This window comes from Daldinia loculata, assembly GCF_022478755.1.
Source record: "Daldinia loculata strain CBS 113971 unplaced genomic scaffold F4817scaffold_20, whole genome shotgun sequence".
NCBI lineage: Eukaryota > Fungi > Ascomycota > Sordariomycetes > Xylariales > Hypoxylaceae > Daldinia > Daldinia loculata.
This window is the reverse complement of record NW_026054874.1, coordinates 20,325-39,954: the sequence shown is the minus strand read 5'-3', so window position 1 is coordinate 39,954 and position 19,630 is coordinate 20,325. Positions and strand designations below refer to the sequence as shown.

The 19,630-nt window shown below is 47.4% G+C and overlaps 4 protein-coding genes across 4 annotated transcripts; 3 read left to right on the top strand and 1 right to left on the bottom strand.

Moving 5' to 3' along the window:
* The first annotated feature begins 929 nt into the window (after positions 1-929).
* F4817DRAFT_87405 (uncharacterized protein) lies at positions 930-3,330 on the top strand. Its single transcript, XM_049307995.1, has 3 exons — positions 930-1,773; positions 2,036-2,735; positions 2,789-3,330. The coding sequence occupies exons 1-3, from the start codon at positions 1,503-1,505 to the stop codon at positions 3,207-3,209; spliced, it is 1,392 nt and encodes a 463-aa protein (XP_049159669.1). The 5' UTR covers positions 930-1,502; the 3' UTR covers positions 3,210-3,330.
* Positions 3,331-5,537: 2,207 nt separating this feature from the next.
* Positions 5,538-8,581, top strand: F4817DRAFT_358266 (rab-GTPase-TBC domain-containing protein; the record flags this gene model as incomplete). The annotated part of the gene is made up of 3 exons (XM_049306006.1): positions 5,538-5,915; positions 6,030-6,637; positions 6,724-8,581. The coding sequence occupies 3 exons, from the start codon at positions 5,538-5,540 to the stop codon at positions 8,579-8,581; spliced, it is 2,844 nt and encodes a 947-aa protein (XP_049159668.1).
* Positions 8,582-10,827: 2,246 nt separating this feature from the next.
* F4817DRAFT_358265 (Reticulon-domain-containing protein) lies at positions 10,828-11,864 on the top strand (the record flags this gene model as incomplete). Its single annotated transcript, XM_049306005.1, has 3 exons — positions 10,828-11,014; positions 11,071-11,372; positions 11,439-11,864. 3 exons carry the CDS (start codon positions 10,828-10,830, stop codon positions 11,862-11,864), a joined length of 915 nt encoding a protein of 304 aa, XP_049159667.1.
* Positions 11,865-13,211: 1,347 nt separating this feature from the next.
* F4817DRAFT_335382 (type II DNA topoisomerase) lies at positions 13,212-19,240 on the bottom strand. Its single transcript, XM_049303013.1, has 4 exons — positions 18,774-19,240; positions 15,337-18,669; positions 15,008-15,286; positions 13,212-14,957 (listed from the first exon to the last, which is right to left on the bottom strand). The coding sequence occupies exons 1-4, from the start codon at positions 18,846-18,848 to the stop codon at positions 13,575-13,577; spliced, it is 5,070 nt and encodes a 1,689-aa protein (XP_049159666.1). The 5' UTR covers positions 18,849-19,240; the 3' UTR covers positions 13,212-13,574.
* Positions 19,241-19,630: the final 390 nt, after the last annotated feature.

Here is a 19,630-nt window from a genome sequence, read left to right as displayed (position 1 = left end):
AAGTGGATTATACCGGGGTACGCACAGATAAGCACAATTAGTGGCCCCCACTTCCATATGCCTAGCTGGTCTGTGACAGGTAATTGCACAAAGTTAATTGCACAGAGGTAATTGCCGCAGGGAGTGGAGTACGGATTAGCACCTGCACCTTTCTAGAAGGCGTTTTCCATTTGCTTTCTATCTTCCCTGATTTCCCGCTTATTTCTCGCATATCTTCCAGTCACAAATCTTTCGGACGCACCCACCGGCCCTGTGTGCCCCAAATCTGCCCAAATTTATTGATTGCTACCTACGAAGAGGTACAGATCACAATACCCCCGAACGAACCCTCGCTTTATTTTTTCTGATAGCCTGATGGGAACACAAGCATCCATCAATCTGACGCATCTTCCATCCCGCAGTGCCATACATACGTCCCACAGCCAAATCCTTGTTACAACTGCATAGGGCCGTCCTGTCACAGCCTTTTCCCCCCTACCAAACCTTTACTAGTAGTTTCTTTAGTCGCGCCCTCTTGGCTCCTCCAAGATCAGGCGTTAGGGCCTTCGATACATCTGGTGCCTGGTGCCTGGTGTACGCAGTACGTACATACCTGACCCAAAATACCTGACCCAAAGAGGTACCTACACACGATACAGTCTTTTCACAACCTGGGGTCCTGGCTACTGGTCCTGGCAGCCTAGCTGGCCCACGCGGGAACTGTTGATATTTGCAGATTGGCGAATTAGCACCATCCCACACGCCTATTACGCAGAACTGTGGTCCCGCTCTTATTACCTGTCTTAGCTTTTTGGCTCATCCTCATAACGAATCCTTGGCTCTCGTCTTAGACAATACTACACACGAAGGAAACGAACGTCGGAGAACGTCTGTTCTGGAAAGGAGAAAGCTGAACTTAGTTGGCGTTAGCCTTTTCCTGCCCTATACGCACGGTACAGTTGCTTTGGTACAATATAGGTACATCAGAACTATTCGGGCCTACATCTACTTCATCTACTACATCTATACAATATCTCTAGGTATCTTTCAAGGTACCTACTGATGCGTTGTGCCTGTCTCTCGCCGATTAAGGTACAATACATACATTGATACATACGTTGGAATCGCGTTGTACACCCCCTTTGCGGTTTTCGAATTGGGTAATTAATTCGGTCCCAAGTCAACGCCGTTCATCCCAAACCAATCGATTGGAAAAGAAAGGATTACCGCTATAGGCCTGAAGCAGTTTGGCTCAAGGTTTAACGTTTAGTAAAGTGACACCAAAGTCTCGTTGTTTGGCTCGGGTGAGGGTTTCGGGGTGCATAGCTGGCACTTCATCGTCATACACCCTTGCTATTTTCGGACGCACCCCACACAAACGCGCGACACACCATATTCGCTTGTTGTGGTGAACAAATCTGAGCCCCAACGAGTCCCGTCCCAGATCTGCCCTCGCCCACGTCACGCCCGCGCCGCCCAGCCCTGCCAGCTGTGCCAGCCGTGGTGCTAGCCTATCGTGAGCCATGTACGCAAGCAACTATGGCCTTCCCAATGCCATTCCTCCTGCGGGATCACAATACAATGGCGGCGCCCCACACTCAGCTTCTCACAACCATCATTTGCAGCCCGGTCAAGGTCCTCCCAACCAGGTCTCGATGTACAATCAGCAGTTTCCCATGGGTACGCAGGCCGGCGTTGCTTTCCCCGGTGCTCCTAACATGATGTCAGGTCCTGGCCCTGCAGGAATGATGCAAAATACCGGTATGCCGCACATGGCCGCGGCTAGTGGTCCGAGTAAGCACCTTTCCTTGCCGTCGGGTTTCTTTGTCTCCCTAGCCACATCCTATTCCCCGTAATCTTCTATGCTGCTGTCTAGGGCGGCTGATAGCAGATTCACACATCATCTCCCGGTGTGGGAGATACCGGTGGTCGTGTAGTCTCTGTGCTTCTGTGGCTCCCTTGCTGGCCCAATAGACATGGGGACAGCTACTACTGCTTATTCGCCTTACTCGATAATGTTTATTATACCGATGAGTTGATTCGCTAATTTATACAGTGCCTAACTACCAACCGCCATACACGAACTCGCCTTATGGTGCTGGTGTCCCTAGCTCCGTCGCGCCCCAGATGAACATCCCTCCCAACTACGCGATGGGGAGCGGCATGCCTATGTCTGGTTTCCCTATGCATCCTGGGATGAATCCTCAGCAGCAGATGATGCAGCGTATGCACCCGCATCCAGCAAATACACCGGGAATGTCAACTCCTACACCCCAACGATCTTTTCAAAACCAGCCCCGTCAGAACACTCCAACTCCGAATAACGCGCCGAATACACAGCAACACCCGATGTCAACTCCACAAAATGCGCATAGCACGCCTCAAAACCACACGCCGAGCAATGCGCAGCAGCAACCACAGCAGCAACCGCAACAGCAACAGCAACAGCAACCACCACCTAATAATATCCCAACACCGCAAACCCCAACGTTCCCGACGTCAGCTCAAAATAACGGACCCAGTAACGCGTCATCTGGGTCGACACCGTTAAGCCCCGGTCCAGATTCTAGAGACAAGGAACGGGTTGGTGTGATTTTGGAGATCAACAACGAGTTATTGTTAGAGGCCATGCAGATACAAAATACGCAGCAGATATTGAAAAAGGAGAGGGCGTCCGCCAATGGCACCGATGGTACTGCAAGCGAACCAGAGAAGAAGCCCACCGAGGAAGATATGCTGGCACAAGACTACCTCCAGTAAGTTCGAATACGGTGTTAGACAGGATACGGAAACTGACCTATGATTGTAGTTGTATGCGAAGACTGCAGACAAACTTGACGTATTTGGCGGCATTAGCCGACAAGAAAGGCAATGTCACAGCTGGGCCGTGTCCCAGTTACTTAAAACCACCACCACTCAATACTAGTATCAAGTTAAGGATGATGCTGGGTCCGGATGGATCAGAGAATCAAGAAGCTCCGGACCGGAGGGAGACGGCCAAATACATCCAAGAATTGTATAAAAAGCTTCAGGCTCTTTACCCAGGCATTGACCCGAACAAGGAACCAACAATCACGGCCTCATCTGGACGACAGAACGCTCAACAAGCGAATGCAATAAAGCCTGGCTCTCGAACGCCTGGTCAACCTAGCCCAGGGGGGCAACAGACTCCAAAGATGGCCACTTCGGCGCCGCCATCTTCTATCATGAATATAGCAGCCGGGCCATAGGACGATTTAACCTGATTAAAAGCATTTGATTTCAAGAAGAGTTGAGTATAGGTCGACTTTTGAGGGCATATAGTATACGGACCTTGAAAGTTTCAGACTTGAATGGACTGGCTTCTTTTTACGAAGGCATTTTACGTCACGTTGCATCTTTGTATAGAAAAATACCCCGCTAAGATCAACGCTACGTGGTGGATATTGGGACCTTGAAGAGACATTTATGGGCGTCGGCGTTACTCTTTAGGATGGGATGCTGCTTTACTTTCGTTAGATATGGTATATACCAGAGTCAAACACTGTATAGCTCGCATAAGGTCAAAGCTTTTAAAATTTCGTGCCAAATAGGTATCTTTCAGGTTTTATCGTCTTGCATTTGTATATCATATCCATATAAAGCTAGATGTATGAATAAGACGAAATGTTATAGGCAAGACTTAGGGACGGATTTGAATTGAGTGATGGAGAACGGACGGCAGGCTTGATATATATAATGGCTACCTATCTTAGGTAAGTATAGAGAGGCTATGATACATGCCATCTGCTATTTATATTTGATAAGTACTACATGAATGACATGCTCCGATGGGAGTGCTGCTGTTTTCCCTTGCCACCACCCACCTGTTGCTTTACATTGTAACCTACTAAGATCGAGTCTTGTTTACGTATCAATGGTTTAAATACATAGTTGCTAGGTTTTGACCTCAGGCTTCCGTGGACAGTGGTAGTAAGGTAAGGCGGGCACATGATAGAAGGTTGAGTGGAGAAGTTTATGCGCTAATGTCGGGGGATTATGCGAGAAAGCGGCTTTAAGATAACCCAATCATGCAGAGCAAGTCGCTTCTGGAACTCTACCTATGTATGTATAAAACAGGGGTAGGACCGCAGACAAGCAGACTTAGGTTGGTTCATGTATGTAGGTATGTATGTATACTACATATATAAGGTGCATTATATGCTAGACCGCCTCTCACATTGAAGCAAGCTCGTGCATATTTTATCTCCATAACCAGCCACCGATATCATGTAGGTAATTAGTTGGATGGTACTTCGTAGATATCTTGAGTAGGTGAGTAGGTGAGTAGGTACTACTTAAGGAATCTACGTGTAAGCAATGAATGTAGGAATGTAATTCATATAATTTATATTTATATGATAGGGCTTATTCATAGTGGCGAGTTGAATATTTTATTTATACTATTTATACCCAGGGGGATCGTTGGGATCCAGGGTCAAATAGATTGTTTAAATAGCGGCTAATGCAGGGACGGGGCCATATTAGTGACCAATTCGTGGTTCTAATTGGATAAACGCGTCGAAGGTTGGTGTAACTCATTTAAACCGATGATACGGGATGGATGTAACCTAACGTGATAGGGGAATTGGTTCTAGTTAGACGGTTAGACCTTAGCTAAGGGCCTCCCCCTCTTTACCTTCCTTCGGCCTGTGAATGCCCTCCTTCTACTGTTAGACTTTTAATTGATATCATCTTGTTTCGTCTTGAATTATTTCTCATTCGCTCATTATATCCCTAACTAATTCCCCTACCTAAACTAATAATAATCATAATCATAATCATAATAACATAATAACATAATTCTCCAGTCCTCGTTTAATCGTTCAGCTACCTACCTAGGCTATCCACTCCTTACTACCATCAGATGTTTTCTTTAGTTATATCCACAGGCAAACTGACAGGCCCCTACCTAGACAGCCAGACTAGCAATTACCATTGCATAAACTTGAAATATCCCCTTCTAGACCAAACCCATCGTATTAAGTAACGATTTCGACCCTAGACAAACCCAAGAGGGAAACGTCTAAGCTGATTGTATCCCCGAATCCCTGAAGCGAGCCCACTCTGTCCCCGAATCCCCCTGTTTCCTTGGCGGGCGGCACCCGAAGGCTGGTAGATGCTGTAGCTGTTTGAACGAACCCATTTTGAGTCTTAATGCGTGTAAAATACACCGCCGTTACCTCGATTCGCGCTAGACCCTCTCACCGTTTTTCGAAGCCGTTCGATTTGCTTTTGCGCTGTCCGTTGTCGATGCACCGTCATACGAGACTAAAGAAAATCTAAGGTCTAAGGTCAAGGGGGGGATCACAGCTTAAGCCCTCGAGACAAGAGACAAGAGACACTGGAGTGTAGATCGGCCATTCTAGTCACCACCGACCACCGACCACCTTCGTTTCGACCCGAGAATCTACATGATGGAGGGGAATTCTGAGAACCAGCAGAAAAATGAAAGTTCTCCGGTCGATACGGCGCCAAGTTTGGCAGATTCAAGTGCACTGAAATCGCCCAAATCGCCCGTGGAGAAAGAAGAACGTAGGATGCCGGAACACGATTCGATGGTGACGGTTCGATTATCGGAGCCGCCTTCTCTATCAGTGAATACGGACCTTCCGTTGAACCCTTTGCCTTTTAGAAAGAGCATCTGGGGACACGAATGTACGCCTACAAGTGCAACCGCGCCAAGTGTACCGCCCGTAATGGAAGTAGAGGAAGGCGACATGGAAGATGTCCAAGTACATGATTTGAAATCACCCACTAGTCCTAAATCTCCGCTAAAGGACATTCAAGCTACGACAACTATACAAGAAGAGAAGGAAATTGAAGACGATCTAATGGAAGACTCGGATACAGAAGAGGTCAATTGGGACCAATTGCAAAAAACTGAAGATGAAGAAGTCAAAGATCAAGACGATAATGTATGTTGCATGCCAAGTTAAAGAACTGGTTGACTGGCCTGAGTAAGGCTAGATAGATCTACTACGACGATATTTACGACGACGATGATGCTAACATGACTCTTCACATTTTAGTCTACAGCATTACTATTGGCACGACTCGAACAAGAGAATAATAAAATCGCTACGAATCCAAAAAGCGTCAAAGTCAAGGTCGTCGAACAACCTCCAATCCGCCGGCCGAGACCACCATCGATGGCACAAATGCGGGACATGGTGAACGCTCCTCCGTCCACGGCTCTACGATATTCTGTTCTCCCTCCCCCACCGATGACTGATCTCGAATTCTACATGGCCCTCGTCAAAGACTATCAGCAGACCGCTGCCCGTCTTCCTACTTTACTATCTAAGAAGATTCGAAAAGGAGTACCACCTCCGCTTCGAGGGGTTGTGTGGCAGAGTATGGCGAGCGCCCGCGATAGTTATCTCTTGGAGGAATTTGACAGGCTCAGCGGCGAGTCGAGTCCTTATGAAGGCATCATCGGCAAGGACCTGGGTAGAAGCTTTCCTGGCGTGGATATGTTCCGAGACCCAGACGGCGACGGTCAGCGAATGCTCGGAAGAGTTCTCAAATGTTTTAGTCTCTACGATACGAAGATTGGATACTGTCAAGGCCTTGCTTTCCTAGTAGGCCCTCTGCTGATGCATATGCCGGATAGTCAAGCTTTCTGCGTCTTAGTCCGGTAAGTACCTACCTATGTTCCGATTTACTTATTTCCCGATTCTGTACTTGGGAATTGACTTGGCTAATTAACATGTTTGAAAATAGGCTGATGGAATATTATGACCTACGATCGTGTTTCTTACCCGATTTGTCAGGTCTACATGTCCGTATCTATCAGTTCCGAGAGCTACTCAAACAGCATTTACCCACAGTATCGAACCATCTAGAGGATCTCCAAGTTGATCCGGCCTACGTTTCACAGTGGTTCCTCTCATTTTTTGCGGTAACATGCCCCTTGCCAATGCTGTTTCGGATCTACGATGTTATATTTGCCGAAGGCGCGTCGGAAACGATCATGCGGGTAGCCCTGTCACTTATGCGAAAGAACAAGAGCCGCATCTTGGCCTGTACTGAGATGGAGGATGTCATGCAGCTCCTTTTATCTCGTGGTTTGTGGGACTGCTATCATTACAATGCCGATGAATTTGTCGATGATTTCGTTAGCTTATCTGGGGTCGTATCGAGAGAGAAATTAGCCCAACTCGAACAGGGGTATCGCGAGGAAAAGATCGCCAGTGCCAATGCCGCGCGAACGGCCGATGTTACCACAGCTGCCTCCCGCTTTTTGGGTCGTTTATGGGCTACGAGCATCTCCTCCCCGAAATCTGGAACTCTTTCTCCAGGTTTTGCCGCACCTTTGAGACCGTTAAGTATGTTGCGCCGAAGTGCATCGAAGCAGAGCCTGGCCTCGACATTGAATTCAATGGAAGCCAGCTCTTCTAGCGTCCTTAGTTCGGCATCTACCGACGTTACTACTATTTCTCGCGATTCCACTTCCAATGCTGACGACTCGTCAATTCGCGAATCAACACCAGTCGTTGCAAAACAACAATCCAGTCGCAATGCCGCCGACAGGAATCTGCACACTCAGATCGAAGATCTCCTTACCGCCCTTAGCGAATTGCAACGAAACCATGCACTATTAGCCACGCAGCTTCAACAAGAAAGGGAAGAAAGGGATGAGGACAAGAAGGCTGTAAAGTCGTTGCTGGACGGATTGAAGAAAGAAAAGGCCAACAACGAGACGACCCAGACCACGGAGGATAATAAGGATGTCGACGACAAAACAGAAGATGAAAGTGATGGAGGAGAGACACCTACCCAGAGTCAGCTGTCCCTATTGCTAGAAGCAGTCGAGGGTCGCTTTTGCAATGAAGGACGCGAGCGCTCCGAGTCGTCAGTACTAACTAAGACACAACTCCGCGACGAACTAGCCAGAGCCAAAGATAATCTCAAAATCGAGATGTCTAAATCTCTAGAATTCAATCGGCGCATCGAAGAACTTGGACAGGAGGCGAGCACGCTACGAGAACAACTTCGAGAAAGTCACGCTCACGTTCGAAACCTCCACCAGGACAAGCAACGTCTTGAGAGACAGGTCCATACTATGCGTGTGCGAGCTTCATCTGAGACGGTCGGGCCAGAGTCTGGAGGGTGGTTTTCGTCGGGAAATAACCTGACTGCTAACAGCGCCACCGGTAGCGGGGCTGGCCGTGGTCTCAGGGAGTTCAAGCTCGGACGTAGCAAGTCAACGCCCAACACGCAGTTGGCCTTTGGTCAGCGCTCCGGGTCCTTAGTAAGGACGCAAACGGAGCCACTCGTATCAAGCGAACATGATGCACTCATTCTAGAGCTGGTACAAGCTAAAACTGCCGAAGCAGTGGCTCGTCAAGAAGCCGACGAGTACAAGCAGAAGCTCGAAAGCCTACGAAAGGCTTACGGGCTTGGTCCAGCCGATTCTTCCGCACCAACAGTGGCCTCGACTGCAATGGGGATGATTGGGCGGTTCACGGCTACAGTGTCAGAAGCAGGCAACGGTACTAAGAGTACTCCTGCCACCACATCGACACTGACACCGACACCTGCCACTAATAATGGTAGTTTCTGGGGCTGGCGACGATAAATGATCGTCCAGCATCTGATAGTGGGAGACTAGGGGTGGAACAGACAGCGCATGGCACTGCGCGGTGGATGGTGGATGTCGGATGTCTTGGGCCCAGCTCTTCTAATCTTAGAAGCGAGTATCATAGGGAAGGGTGGAAGAAGAATATGCATTTCTATGTCGACTCATCAGGACAGACTATATCTGTAGGGCGGCGGAACATTATGTTTATCTCAGTTATCATAATTACTAGGTACTTATCCCGGCCCGGTGTATATAGACGGGGGTTGGCTGGGCGGCTTTTTCTTTTGCTATTCGACATTTCCCTAGCTTGAGGTAGTATACGCGAGCTTAGAATAGCTACACCGCGCAGAGCCGAAGAGTGGCAGCTTGGAAAGGCATGTTGCGGATTGCTTTTGCTTTATGGCTAGCAGTAAGAAAAGTATCATGATATCCAAATATAGCATTGCCTACTTGTCGCCCTTGGGACTTTAAGTTTTTGCGTGAGCTGGCTTTTAACATAGTCCTCAGGTCATTAGATGCTGCGTTCGAACATACCTATCTACCTATGTATTATGTATCTAGATCTTGCTAGCTTCTTGACTACGGCACGATGATATCCACCACATGTAGGTAAAGACAGCCTAGGCCCTAGATACATAGGCGGGTCGCGCTAGGCACCGTGTTTTACCATAGTGATGACGAGGTCGAGGTAAGCATGATCTCAAAGCCATGATGATGAGTGCTCATGGTAGAATGCGTCATTCGCGTTCCATCACACTTTGAGATAGGATGTGTCGGGCGGGTTATGTTCTATTTAGTATCTAGAAGATCTGGGTCATGGCATGGACCTGGGCATGGAACAAAGGGTGGTCGTGTGTTCTTAGCGGATAATCACATGCAAGGTTTTGACTATATATTGCGGAGTGACGACATGGGTGGCTTTGGCCTCTGGTTTCCCGAAGCCGAAGGATGTTTCGGATTAGAGATGAGTTGCACGAGATACGATAGAACAATGCGACGATTTCTTTTTCTTTTTATAGTTGTTGTTGATTATAATGTCTGATAGAGTTGGTGTCGGACTTGTTAATTAATGTTGTATTCAAGATAAGACATATGTCTATTTTAATAAAGCTCAAGTGATATATACAATAGTACTCGTGTTTGGCAATTCTAAATTCGTGACTTGACGGGACGGAAGCATGACGTTTGACAGGATTGTAAAGGACATCACAAACGGTAGCAACTTCGGGGTACGTCTTGCTGCTGCAACTAATGGGTAGCGCAGATGTACAAACGTTGTATCTAAGTAGAGGAGGAACCTTCAAGAAGCACGCGAGTTCCCCTTAGGTGTGGCTGTCACTGTAGCACCTGCTCATAGAAGTGGTTCGGCGGGTGGTTTTAGGTGATGGTTTGGTTGGTGGGTGCTTGTCGGTCAGGCAGGTGCATCATGTTGTCCCTGGCGTGGCGTCATAACGACCAGCGCACTAGCCACATTTGCAGTAAAGTAGATCCGCTGGGCTAGTCTTGATGAAATCACTCCTTTTATTTGCCTGGCCTTTGCTTCAACCAGATCGTTCAATCCCACTAACCTCCCCTACCAATAAACCTGAAATCCCTCCCGCACCAAACAAGCAGCAGAAAAAAAGTCCCAAAGACTTTCTTATCTCTCTCTGTTGCTTTCGACATCTCTTTTTTCTTTCACACCTTAACTTGCCAAACAAGAACAACAACAGCAGCACAAACATACAGAACATCGCCGACAGACCTTAAGAACAGGTACGTGATTTGCTTCGCTTCCCTTTCCATTGACACTCGGACCCAAGTAACATTGGAGCTCACCCACAATTTTTGGAACAGAAAGGCATCCGGCATTCCGAATAGAACACACATCTGATCTTCTTTAGCTACGATAACAACATAACAATTTGTATCACCAAGATCATTCATCATGGCCTCCAATGATCCTACTGCCAATGGCAGCTCTATTGACTCTTTGAAAGGCAGTAAGGTAAAGTCTATCCAATCCAAAGATTATTCTTTTTCCCCCCCGCGCTCCGGAGAACACCTAGCTAACTGGCTTTATCGTGTACAGTATCTCACAACAGCCATCTTCCTTCCTCGGCTCCGTCGGCCCCGTCGGTCCGTTTATAACATAGCAGCTAACGCTTATTGACGTAGATGCTACAGCTGCCTACAACCAGATCGCAAGCGGTATGTGAAACCATTATCATTAATTCCCTTACATTTTTACTTGGGGAATTATCATGGCTGATAACGACAACATCTTAGGCCCTGTGGCCCAGAACGTCAAGGACCAGACTGCAAAGACATCTGCCGAGTTTTCTAACCTAGCCAATGCCCGGCAAACGCCTTCGCAGGTCGCTGCCACCGGTCAACCTTTGACCCATTATCATTCGTTCTTCTCCGAGCTCTTGTCATGGAACAACCCTCGTAAGTTCTAGACCGCTCTCTTCTTATCGGACCATCATACTGATAAGCCGCCATAGGAGCTTCCGCCATCGCCTACGCTTCTATCGTCTCGGCCATCTTCGTGGCTAGATACCTCGACGTCATTCGATACACCTTCAAGCTCACATACATGGCCTTGGGCGTTACCATCCTTGCTGAAGTTGCCGGAAAAGCCGTCCTTGGCAACGGTCTTACTACCCAGTTCCGACCCCGCAAGTACTACACCATTCCCCGAGAGACACTTGACGCCTTGATCGGCGACGCCCATGAACTCCTTAACTTCTTCGTTATTGAGTTTCAGCGAATCCTATTCGCCGAGAATGTCACCGCCTCAGCTGTTGTATGTGTCCCCATATAAGCAGGATTTGCTATACTCTAGTACATGTTACTAACAGTACGGTGATAGGCTGCTGTTGGAGCATTCCTTTCCTACTACTTGGTTAAGATTGTCCCTTACTGGGGCCTTGCCTTGATCTCCACTACGCTCCTATTCTTCGTGCCTCTAGTCTACGCAACCAACCAGGAACTCATTGACCACTACCTTAAGCAGGCCTCTGATGTGATTAACAGCCAAACCCATCAGTTACGTGAAGTTGCTAGCAAGCACACTTCTCAGGCGACTGAGCTCACTAAGCAATACGTGGGTGACTACACTGCCAAGGCCCAGCAAATTCTCCATGGCCAAACTAAGGCTGCGTCAAAGCCTGCTCCTCAGACCAACCTAAAGGACTCTGACTTCCCTAAGGCCCCCAAGGAGTCCTTCCAGAACAAGCAGGGGGAATCTTCTGAGGAGGAATCTGAGGATGAGGAGGAGCCTCTGGTCACTGCTTAGACGAGCTCTAAGCAGCGTGACCGACGATGGACCACCTCCTAGATACATAATTTTGTTACCCACCTCTATTTCTAAGATCCGACTGGCACGGCACGGCGACTTGATATGACTCATGGCATAGAAAGATACGAGACATTGAGGAATTTTCCAAAGCTTCCTGGATGGGGGCCAAATAGTTTTTTTTTCGCCTACGACTTTCCTTGACAATGGCAATGGGCCGCTCTAGGCGGGATTTGGTTCTTGACGCGGGGGCTAACGGTTTAATTTACCTAAACAAATCGGTTTTCTCTTTTCGACTTTGGCAATGTTCTCTTGCGATGACTGGCGTCCTAGTCCCACCCGATAAGTCGATGCCGCATTCAACCAGACATACAGACAGAACGAAAACCTTGAACTGTGATGGGCGTTGGAGTGGTGTTGTTGATGGACGGTGGATGGCGGTGTAAGAATGAGAGAAACGAGAACGAAACGGTCGAGAGAAGGAATACGTGATTTAGTTAGGGCGGACGACAGGTATTTTCAGTGGTCGGTAGGGGTGAGTGAGTGGATGGATGGACGGATGAAACGAAACGAGAATGGCTTTTGCAGTAGCAGTAGTACCATCGATGAATGTTGTTTGTGTTAGTTACATGAGTGGCGGGGATTGCGATGGTATGAATGGAACAGTCCAGTGCAGACAGAGGAGAGGTACGATGCGGTGAACCTGAGCTTAGTAAGATAGTAATTTCGACTATTTCCCTTTTTATTCCCGATGGGACTTGTTCGTTGTGATATATCTATGTGCCATATGCTACATGCTATATGTCAGGTAAGAGTTAGATGTATACAATACGTGTAGTTAACCACTTGGTTGACACTTAGTTCTAGTATCGTATTCTTGGCGGTTGACTTAGGAGATTAAAATGTTGAGCCCTTCTACCATATATATATATATATATATAGGTACCAGGTAGCTTTATATATATCTATGTACGTGTGGGAATTGAGTTGAGCGTTTGTTATATGCGAGGTTTTAAGCTTAAAGCTCAGCACTATCAGACGAGCCGCAACTTAAACCTGAACATGTATCTACAAAGTGAGTGTATTCATTACCTAATTATGATCTTACATAGGTACCTAGGTATATAAGGTGGATATTTGCAAACTTAATATACTTAGTAAATGACGCTACTTTGGGTGCATGGTACGAAGTAGGCCTTAGGAAACACGAATAGGCGATCTGCATCGATAGAAAAGGAGGATAAGGTAAAAACATCTACAGTGAATAAGAATGGCGGCATTGCTATTTTTTAAATTTGTAAAAAGGCATCTTACTACACACACATACATCACTCTTCAAGACTCATATTCGTGAATAATTCTGTTAAGATGCCACTTCCTACTTATTAGTGTACATATACATAAATGATGTGCTATAAATCAGGAAAGGCGAAGCAACAAAAACAGCAATGAGCGGCCAAGTCAGATAAACCACCAACGCCTCGTGATCAATCGTCTCCCTCAGCCTCATCCCTCCCTCAAACGAGAAACCATTCCCGCCTAGTTAGTCACAAAAATTTATGAACCACACCGCCTTCGTTCCTCATCGACACCAAGATGAAAATAATTAGGATTGTCACTTATGAAGAGATAACCGTATTCTGCAACTGACTTCTGTTGCGAGTGGTAGCTTTGATTCACAAGCGTGCGTGAAGCTAGTTTTTATGAGAATCACTCGCTGTCGTCCATGGCGAATTCATCACTCGGTTCGTCGTCGTCGTCATCGTCGTCATTAGCCAGCGGTAAGCTGTCTTCGTCTTCATCATCGTCATCGTCGATGATATAGACTGGCTTTGACTTGGCTGCTGCAGCTCGACCAGGTCTACCACGAGCCGCGGGTTTCGGCGGGGGAGAGTCAGGATCAGCCATTTCGAGATCGTCGTCTTCATCATCGTCCATGTCGAAAACATCCTTCTTTGGCTTCGCCTTCTCTTTCTTGGCAGCATAGGCCTTCGCTGCTGGTGACAAGTGCGCAGCCTTGGACGCTGGCGCTTTCTTCACAGGCGCATCTTCTTTAGACTTAGTCTTCGTTGCAGCAGGTCGGCCACGTGCCTTAACTGCTGGCTCGCTGGTGCTTGCAGCAGCAGTTGCTGGTTTGGACCGAGGCTTAAGCTTAGGCTCCTCTTTTGAAGGCTTTGCCTTGCTCAAAGCTTTGGAGACGGGGGGCAAATCGTCGTCGGAGAGGAAACTGTCTAACTCATTCCCACGGTTATTCTTGTGAGGCGATGGTTTAGCCAGCATCTCATAGTTGGTGTCATCATGATCGTCTAGGTCCAAGACCTTCGAGGGCTTGCTCTTAACCTTTAACCCAGTGCTGTTGCCGCTGCTGCTATCCGGGCGCGACATGGAAAACAAACTAAGTCGCCCAGTCTTGTTCTCGGATGCACTGGTATTGCCCTTTGTAATACCCTTGACCAAATCACCAACATCACCAAGCATCTTGTCGTCATCGCTTTCTGATTCATCGTCATCATCTACGATAAACCTCTTGGCTTTCGAAGCTGCGGTACGTTTGGTTCGAGGTGCCGGTTGGATCTCTTGGATCTCTACATCCGAGTCTTGAGTAATTGATTTCTCCTTCTTCGCTGGATTCTTTAGCTTGGCAAAGTCATCGTCCGAGAACGGATCCGAGTCCGACTCTGCTCCGCCACCGCTTGTGGTGTCCTTCTTGGCGCCACCATTGAACATGGCCGCAAAACGTTGAACAGACTTTTCTTTGGGCGGTTCTTTTGGTTTGGCTGCAGCTTTAGGACCCGGCTTCGACTTGGCTACCGGGGCCCAGTCGTCTTCCTCGTTCTTTACCTTGCGACCCCGTCCACCAGCGCCACCAGCACCTATCTTCTTTGATGTGCGGCGACCCTTTCTGCGGATACCAGTAGCAATCTCCTGTTCGAGGCGCATTTGGGTTTCCCACACCTCTTCGAAGTCTTCCAAATCTTTACACCAGAGATCCTTCTCGCTGAGGGCATCAAGTGCATCTCGCTCGGCTTTCTTCTTGGTAATCTGTTCTTTGAGACGGTCGAGCCGCTCTTGGGTAAATGACCAGATCGGCATCTATAGACTGTTAGAAACTATGTTTGCTTAGGACAATCATATAAACGTACTGAAAGAAGGTAGTCATAGTCATTTGCGGAGGTATCCGTGTTGCCGTCAACCGCATCATCCTCATTGTTCTCCTCCTCTTCTTCTTCCTCCTCCGACTTGGTCTTCTTGGAATCCTGTCCTTTAGGGAAAGCCTCGTATTTTCGCTCACGAAGCTCCTCAACGATGACCTGCTTCTTTTTACGGGATACCACGAGCTTGCTATCCATTATCTCTTGTATGAATCTGGCCTGGTTTTTCAACTTGCGGAAGTCTGCATCGTAAACGCCGAGCCAATGCATCTAAATAAAGTTAGTATAATACTCGAAAAGGCTTCATGTCATCAACTTACCTTTCGCAAAGTGTACATATTCAATCGGTAGTTGTAAAACTCCTCGAGAATATCTTCCACCTTGTCGTACTTGCGGATCATGCCACGAGTGTCGAACGCGACCAAATTAGATGTAGCAACCTGCTTAACCAACTTGAACTTCTCGAGGAGACCCTCCTGTAAGGCTTGGTTCATATGCTTCTCGTCCAACTGAATCTCAAAATGGACAGTGTTGTGGTCGTTGAATTCCTTGTAGTCCTTGATGAACGAAGGAACCTTTTCACCTCGGATTATATCCTCTAGCTTCGCCTTGAAATCATCCGTCCACATGCGGATGGGTAGTTCGGTGACTATGACCTCATTGGGCCTCCTCTCGTCTACGCTCACAATACCGTTGAACTGATAGCGATGGGTCTCGGCGGGTTGTGCGGTACCCTTCCAACCTCTGAACCAGGGGATCATTGTCTCGAAAGGCTTTTCTTCTTCGCCATCCATACGCCCCATACGTCGCTTTATGTTTCTAATGATGTCTAGCGGGTGATAATTCGGGATTGATGTACTCCAACCAGTACCGATACCATCCGCGCCGTTTACCAAGATCATAGGGATAACAGGTGCATAGACCTTCGGTTCGATTCTCTTCCCGTCTTCGACTTGATGCTCTAATTTGGGCTCGTCCAGAGGTGAGAATATGCGGCGGGCGAATGGAGAGAGACGAGTGTGGATATAACGAGGGCTGGCAGCATCGGAACCACCTTGAAGTCGCGAACCAAAGTTACCACTGGGCTCGAGATAGTTAACGTTGTTGGAGCCGACGAAGTTTTGGGCAAGGCCTATGATAGTCTGGTGCAAGGATATTTCACCATGGTGGTATGATGTTTGTTCGGACACATAACCAGCCAACTCGACGACCTTCTTGTCTTTGGTTAGATTTCGTTTCAGACAAGCGTAGATGACCTTTCGCTGGCCAGGTTTTAGGCCATCGATAACCGAGGGAATAGATCGCATGTTGTCAGCCATACTGAATAGTATTAGCTCCTTGTTAACAAAGTCGTCGTATGTGACCTGCTTGATAGCGTGGTCGAGGTAGGTACCCGGTACGAAGTTGCCGAGCCATTCTTTACGGGCATCCGCCTTCTTCTTGGAGAAAGCGAGCTCGATTAAGTCGGCTTCTTGAGGGCGCATCACATCGAACGTCTTCAAATGGGTATCAAGATCTTGGAAATAAACCTGGGCGTCATTATTGTCACTGGTACCCAATCCCTTGTAGTACTTCGACTCCCATCGTTTCAACTCATTCTTGTGCTGATCCTTCCATTCCTCATACTGAGGTTGGTTGAAGAATGATTTTAGCCTTAAAGGCTTCTTGGGATTTGATCCTTGCCAGACCTTCACGATGGGCGTGATGAATTCTTGGAAAAAACCGGGGATCTTGAGAAGGGAGGGGTATTGAACTTGGAGGAAATTGATAAGAAGACCTTTGATATGGCTACCATCGTGATCCTGATCTGCCATGATCATAAGATGCCCATATCGAAGGGATTTGGTATCGGTATAAACCGTCTTGTGCTTCAGCCCGAGGAACTGTTTGATGTTCTGAATTTCTTGGTTCTTCATGATCTGGTCGATTGAAGCATCACGAACGTTCAGCATCTTGCCTCGAAGGGGGAAAACACCAATCTTATCGGGATCCAGAATGGCACGGCCAGCCACAGCTAAACTTTTGGCGGAATCACCTTCGGTCAAGATCAGAGTACATTGCCAACCATTCTTGGTGCCTGCTAAGTTGGCGTCGACTAGTTTGGCGTTACTGATTCTTGATCGTTTGTTGCCATCACTCTTGGAAAGCAGCTTATCAGCTTTGGCTTCCGCAAATTGGATAATGTTGTTAATTGCATCCGTCTGGCTAATCTTCTTGAGGAACCCTTCAGTCAGAGGGCATTTGCTTCCAAACTGGCTGAGCTTGGTCGTCATCTGCTCTTTAGTCTGAGAAGTGAAGGCAGGGTTGGTAATTAGACAGTTGACGAAGATGAAGATGTGATTACGGATATGATTGGCCTTCAACGCATGTCCCTTCTTTTTCTTGTTCAACGTCTTCAGAAGTGAGTCGCAGATTTGGTCAGCAATGTAATTGACATGAGTACCACCGGAGGTAGTAGCAATAGAGTTCACAAACGAGACCTGCTGGAAAGAACCGTCTGAGACCGCAAAGGCGATCTCCCATCGAGCATGGGCCTTGTTGTCCTCAAGAATGACTGTAGCGGTAGGTTCGGTACCCTCTTCGGCACCTCGCTCGAGAGCAATGGCTTTAGCGTACATTTCGCAGTACTTCTTGAAGTCTAGCTTGATGTGGGTATCGTTGATGTATACTTTGACGCCGCGCACCGTGCCAGCCATATCATAAACTCGACGATAAAGCAACGACTCAAGATCATCGTCGATGCCTTCAGGCATACCAAACCTATTCCAATCCGGTTTGAAGCTGACACGAACAAAGTCGCTAGATTTGCTGCTTGTTATCTTTGCCTTGTCCATCTTGCCCATGTTGTCCCTCCACGTCTGCTTGTATCGTTTTCCATTCTTGGAGTCTTGACACTCCAGAGTGAACTCTGTACTGAAGACGTTGCAAAGCTTGGCACCGTAACCGTTTCGACCACCTACGGTCTTTTTCTCGTCGTCATCAAAGTTGGAACCGGCAAGGAGGTGTCCAAAAACCAGTTCCGGAATATAAACCTTCTCCTTATCGTGAATCTCTACTGGAATACCTTTTCCGTTATTCTCGACTATGATCTGACCTTCTTCACGATTGATCGTCACCTTCATGTATGTCATGCTTGGGTCCCGCTGTTTGTTGTCCGCAGCGTTGACGAGAATTTCGTCGAAGATTTTGTAAAGACCGGGCACGAAGCCAACCTTGGGTCGTAGTTCCATCTGGTTAGTCTCCTTATTGAACACCCACATCTGCTGCTCAGTACGCTCAACAGAGCCAATGTATGTGTCAGGTCGCTTGATAATGTGCTCGAGTTGTGTCAACTTCTGGTACGTCTCCGTAGCCGTCTTCTTCTTGGCTGGCTTCGAGTCATCGAGCACCATGCTATCGTTCTCGATCTCGCCTAAGGGTGGACCACTGGACTTCTTGGTGGCGGGTGCCTTTTTCTGCTTCTTCGCACTCGGGGGGGTGTTGGAGAAACCCGAGACATCGTCATCATCGCCGTCGTCGTCGCTATCAGGCTTTGAGCGTTTCTTAGGAGCAGTCTTAGTTGTCTTTAGGGTTGTCTGAACCATTTTTTTTGATGCAGCCTTGGCTGCAGGTTTTGCCGCGGCCTTCTTTACAGGGGCCTTGGCCTTAGGTTTCTGTAGGAGCGCGAGGTCAGTACTGCATAGGTAGAGGTAAAAATGAGTATGTTGTTTAGATTGAAAATAAATAAAAAACAAGACAAGAATATTGTTTCTCATACCGGTTCTGGGGAGAAGCCATCTGACTCGTTATCGAAGTCGTCAAAGGCCGAGTCCTCCATAATGTCGGAGTCCATGATGGATATGTTTGGTGTGATACGTTCACACGCGACGTAAATGACGTGAAGGAGGATAAGGATTTACCCAACGTTGTTGAATTATAAACAGAGCGCCGCAATTGACCAGAACTGCACAGGGATTTCATGAAAAAAAAAAAAAAAAAGGTTAGGGGTCAATATCACGGAAAAGCTAGTTGTTTTGAAATTTCTCCTTTTGTGATGAGAGAGGGGGGTTGTTACAGGGAAAAAGCAGCCTCGTCCTAGCTCGTTGTCGTGTTGTTGCATGTAAACAATTTATTTTCATTTGATAAACTAGGAGTCGCGTCCCTCGACGAAGTGGGGCTCCGGTTACAGGCTAGCGAGCTTAGTGTTGTGGTAATACCGAAGTACGGCTGAAAAATGGCAGTTGTTCAAACGCGTCCGGGATGGCTAAACATCGGCAGGACCTCAAGTAGCAAACATTTACATAGTACATTCACGAGCCACATCAAACAAGCCACAGATGATTGACTAAGGTACCTAAGATACGTAGGTACATACCTATGTAATCAATCACATTTCCATATTAGCTTGCCAACTTCGTGAAGTATTCATATGATAGTACTTCTCCCGGTCAAGGTGATCTACTACCTTCAGATACCAGAGTACCTCACAATGAATTACTACCATAGTTATTATTAGAAGATACCTAGGTATCTACTATTTATAAAATCTCAATCGGATACCTATCGCCCGTCTACTATGTATAATATGTATTAGTTTCGTCAAAGCAAAATTCAATCACCAAGAGGCCATGGAAC

What these genes read in the sequence shown, in the direction of transcription:
- F4817DRAFT_87405 (XM_049307995.1), top strand. Translation starts at nt 1,503, where the DNA reads ATGTACGCAAGCAACTATGGCCTTCCCAATGCCATTCCTCCTGCGGGA. An exon ending in GGCCGCGGCTAGTGGTCCGA is followed by an intron (nt 1,774 to 2,035) that starts GTAAGCACCTTT and finishes TAATTTATACAG; the next exon opens with TGCCTAACTACCAACCGCCA. An exon ending in CTGGCACAAGACTACCTCCA is followed by an intron (nt 2,736 to 2,788) that starts GTAAGTTCGAAT and finishes CTATGATTGTAG; the next exon opens with TTGTATGCGAAGACTGCAGA.
- F4817DRAFT_335382 (XM_049303013.1), bottom strand. Translation starts at nt 18,848, where the DNA reads ATGGACTCCGACATTATGGAGGACTCGGCCTTTGACGACTTCGATAAC. An exon ending in ATGGCTTCTCCCCAGAACCG is followed by an intron (nt 18,670 to 18,773) that starts GTATGAGAAACA and finishes GCGCTCCTACAG; the next exon opens with AAACCTAAGGCCAAGGCCCC. An exon ending in ATATGTACACTTTGCGAAAG is followed by an intron (nt 15,287 to 15,336) that starts GTAAGTTGATGA and finishes AACTTTATTTAG; the next exon opens with ATGCATTGGCTCGGCGTTTA.